Raw genomic sequence first — 4,549 nt, 5'->3', positions numbered from 1 at the left:
GGGGAAACAGGGACTTCCCCAATGCCTGCTGGTCCCCCCTGACTAGTTTGTAAACAGCCACTAGATCTCCCCTCAGCCTTCTCCTGTGGAGGCTGAACAGGTTCAGGTCCCATAGCCTGTCCTCATAGGGCCTGCCCTGCTGCCCCCTGATCATAAAAGCTGTCACTTAGTCCTGGATATAAAGATTTTGTGTTTGCCTTCTGGAAACTAGCAATATAATACTTCACATCAAGAAAGCCACCAAAGAGTTTGGAAAGTTCTGTTGTCTGTTTGTCCCTTAGCAGATTGACATGAGCCAAAAGGAAGCAATAAAGAAGATAAGGTGATGGGCATACATTAAAATGTAAAGTTTCTAGTTCTGGTTTTAATATGAAAAGGTGCATAGGAAATCTTACTCTTCCTTTCATGTATATACTTTCAGAGAGCTACAGGTACAATCTAGCTGAGTTAGATGATCTGAATAAACGTATGTTGAATTTTCTGTTCTCCAGAGCCGATGACGATGGGAAAATTGCACAAAGAAATTGGTCAGCTAATTGTTCAGTCTGCAGAAGATCCAGATAAATCAGACAGTCAAGTCATTAAGGTTAATCTTTTTTTTTAAATATGTTTACATTATTTTTACCACTAACACTCTTGTTATATTTATTCTCTCTCTTTCTAAATTTAAATTGCAGGATTCTCTTCCTTTTCCCCCAGGCTCAGTAGATCTGTCACAGTATCTGGTTTATAAATACTACTGTACGTTGACATAGAATAACACTGCTAGAAAAGTTAGTTATAGTAGTATTAATATTAACTAAAGCATAGTGTGTTGGAACACTGTGCCACTGCAGGAAATGTCAGGCATTCTTTCTATATATTTAACTTGAAGTAACAAGATACTGTAACTGTGTCAGATTTTATGATCTCCTGTTTGCTTCACTTGCAGCGTATGCTTCTTCAAAATTTAAAGATTCACCTTTAAAGTACTGCTCTTTTTATTTCTTCACACACCATGAATTTGGTTTTCAGAAAAAAATGTACAGCCCTGTAAAGTCCTGAGCACTTTGCTGTCCCTGAATTAAATATATTGCCATTTCACAGAAACAAATTGTTTTTCTTATTTAAAAAATGGCATTTTGATATTATCAACCAATTCTTTTCCTGGCATTTTATTTGTAAATTATCGATTTATACAAATAAAACGTTGTCCTAGCATTGTATTCACCCCCCCCACCCCTTTTCTTTGTGCTTTTAAGGATATTTCATTGAAGACAAAAGAAATCTTGAATACTTTGGCATCATTTACTGAAGCTTATGATGATGGTGAGAAACCAACACTTAATGTCGAAGCTCTAAAACAAAAGCGATTTCCACCCGCTACAGAAAACTTTCTTTATCATTTAGCAGCTGCTGAACAAATGCTTAAGATATGACTATGTCGGCGTACTTCAGTGTTACGGACCAATACAAAACGATTCTCTTTACCATACTGCTATGAATATCCAATAATTATGTAAGAAAATTAAAGATATCAAATGTTATATTTTTAATGATGTAATGCAAAATATAGATGATCAATCTGGAACATTATGGATGCGCATTTGGAAATACTTCCAGTCTTTCTGGTTTTTTTCTGACAATACATAGAAGGGGCAAATAGTGTAAAGCACAAGTAGGAATGGGGCACTTGACTCCTCATGCCTTTTGAGCCTTTCTCTGTATGAGAGGAGGGGAATGGAAATGTTAGAACATAACATTGGATGTCCTGGTTTAAATAAATGAAATGGGATACTTTCAGCCCCACACACACAACTGGAAAATATCTATAACTGTAAAATTATACCCATTTGTCTTTTTTTTCAATAGTCATAAAGTGATAGTTTATTTCAGTCAGCAGTCTGAAACTAACTTTTCTTTATTCTTTCTGAAAGAATTTAGGGTTTTTGGGGTGTTTTTTTTTAAATGGTGAGACCTACTTTCTGAGCCAAACATCCAATGTTTCTGCAGAAATGTCCACAAAGCCTGTCAAAAGGTTCTGCAGTAGCACTTTGTTATATTCAAAATATAACCTTTTTTCCCTGTCCTTTGTACATATGAGCTATAGCATGTGGTTTTACATAGAGATTTTATACTTATGATTAAAACTTTAGTAATCCATATTTACACTGTTAAAGAACTGAATGTTTGTTATCCTGAAACTGTTAGAGCTCATCACTAACTATGTACAAGCAATATTCCTTGAAAAATGTCTGTTTACATATAAATTAAGGAAGTCTATTTTAGATTATGGATAAGGAAGTAGGCATTTATAGATCAAATGGCTACTTATTACAGCTAAAAAATCTGAAAGTACTACCTTTTATAATCCCCTATTTTCAGGGGTGTTTAATTCTACTCTGTTCATGCTGGATGGAAACTTTTTAGTTTGTCTGAATGCAGCTGTTTTTGTCTCTCTAAGAACTGCACTTGACTGTATTTGCAGATCAGTGCTCCAGATCTTTTTCATTTATAGACTTTAAAGGCTGGAGGGGCTGTTGTTCATGGTTTTTGTTTTTTAAAACACTCCTTTAGTATTGCTGCTTTTGTTTTCAGATGTTTTTAATGGTCCAAAATTCAACATTTAAGATACATAGAAGGAAATGCATTTAAGGCCTGATCTAAAGTCTCTCAAAATCAGTACGAGTCTTTGAGTTGATTTGAATATATTTTGGATCAGATCTTTAACATTGCAGTAGTTATCATACAATTGCCTGCCTGAAATAATTTACACAACTTCTTAAAAGTTCTTTAATGAGCCTTATGTAAAATAGCATGTGGTTTTGAATCTTCACAAAAAAAAAAAATCAGTTGCAAATTATTATATTTTGTGTTTGTTTAGGTGATTTTCTTGTTGAATATTTCTTTACTGTTTGTCTCAGACATTTCATTCTAAGGGTTTTTGTAAGAAAACAAATGAAACTTAAATTTGCACTTCAGGAAGTATACACCTAGCACAGATATGCCTATAAATAATTATGATGCTATTTGTCCTGAGCTCTTGCCCTGTGTATTTCACACTGATTGTGCTTGATTAGCCTTAGTCAGCAAAAGTCATAGGTTTCATCTCTTATGTTACAACAAAATGGTAATATTTAGTATTTGGTAGCTTAAAGCATTGAAACATTATGAATACCTAGGTCAAAAAAATAGAATTTATTTTTATTTATATTGTATGCACAGTGAGATGGCTTAAGCATATTCTTGTGGTAGGTGGGGAAATAATTTTGATTCAGTGTGCAAAACTGGAGTTCTCTTCTTTCCCCAGATGTTACAAATGTTTGTAGGAGAAATGGGTCACTGGCCTTGTGTTGAAGTTCTGTATCACCTGCACTTCTACAGCCTCTTTTCCAGGAATAGCAAAGAAGGGCCAGTCTAGTAATAATCAGATTGTTCTGCCAACTTCTGAAGGATCACATGCTGATATTTTGTCTCCAATATCACTTATTTTTTGTGTTTCAAGAAGACAAACTGTACCTAGTGGCCAGTGCCTCTCTTCCAAGTGAAGTCTTGACACGTACAGATTTCACAGTGGTTCAAAAGGGGATTTTGAATCCAGTTGGTCAAGTTAGCAACCCTGTACTCATCCAGTTCTGCGCTGAAATGTAACAGTGTGAGATACCATATTAGTTCTGGTTTCCAGCCTGTTCTTGATGTGTTCAGTCAACGTATTTTGCAACTGTTAGCTCTGGAAACAGTCTTTGTATGAAGCTGTATCCTTTATTATTCATTTAGTGGTAAAGATTGCACAGGTTAAATTCTCAGTTATGCCTGCTCTGCCCTATTGCCTTTAAGGGCTGTGTAAGTAGGGAGAAGAGGCCTTACAGTTGAAATGTGCTAATGCTGATGCCAAAGTCAGACCAGGATCCAACTTATAACTGTATTAAATCTGTTGTGTACCCAAGAGGTTAAATCAGTAAAAAACATATGCAAAATAAAGTGAATCCAAATGTGAAGGGAATCTGTTGAATGAAATGGTGCCCGTTTCTAGGCATTTCTTTCACCCAAGAACACCTTAAAGTGGCAAGTGCTTTTCTCCTTCTCCCCTTGCCCCTGGCTCCTTGGGGTTGGTGTATGGTTGGAACTAACCTAACTTTCAGTTAAGAATGCGCAGTGTGTTTTTGTTGCTTTTTCTTGGGAGGGAGGGGAAGTTCCCAGATAATTATACCAGGGCAAACCCTGAAAAGTGCTAACACTGCAGTAGCCTCTTGCTGTAAGGGAAAGGGAATAAACTGTACTGATGAACAGCACCCATACAAGGGGCTGTACCCATGTACAACATGCATGTAGAGTGGACTGTGGCCCCTGTGGAGATAAGTGGCTTTATCACACACAGACCCAGACACAGGCATGGGCAAACAGGGCGGCTGCCTGCAGCCTGGACAGAAAGGGGGCCAGAAAATGGAAAGAAAAAAAAAATCACAATTGCAAAAAAAAGTTTTAATATTGCGCATATATGGGACTGTAACAGGGAATATCAGCCCTGTTACTAGAAAGCAGGCCCACCCCTTTAAGGCCCGAACCTTCT

At 36.6% G+C, this 4,549-nt stretch overlaps 1 protein-coding gene across 1 annotated transcript in view; it reads left to right on the top strand.

Annotated features, from left to right (window-relative positions):
• FAM45A (family with sequence similarity 45 member A) overlaps positions 1–3,977 on the top strand; it is a 14,627-nt gene extending 10,650 nt beyond the window's left edge. Inside the window, exons 8-9 of the mRNA XM_019555912.1 lie at positions 492–586; positions 1,242–3,977. Coding sequence (XP_019411457.1) covers positions 492–586; positions 1,242–1,418 — 272 coding nt within the window. The 3' untranslated portion in view covers positions 1,419–3,977. The remainder of the gene's footprint in view (positions 1–491; positions 587–1,241) is intronic.
• Positions 3,978–4,549: the final 572 nt, after the last annotated feature.

This window comes from Crocodylus porosus, unplaced genomic scaffold (genome assembly GCF_001723895.1).
Source record: "Crocodylus porosus isolate Cpor-Errol unplaced genomic scaffold, CroPor_comp1, whole genome shotgun sequence".
In the NCBI taxonomy this organism is placed as follows: domain Eukaryota; kingdom Metazoa; phylum Chordata; order Crocodylia; family Crocodylidae; genus Crocodylus; species Crocodylus porosus.
This window is presented reverse-complemented; position numbering and strand designations above follow the sequence as displayed.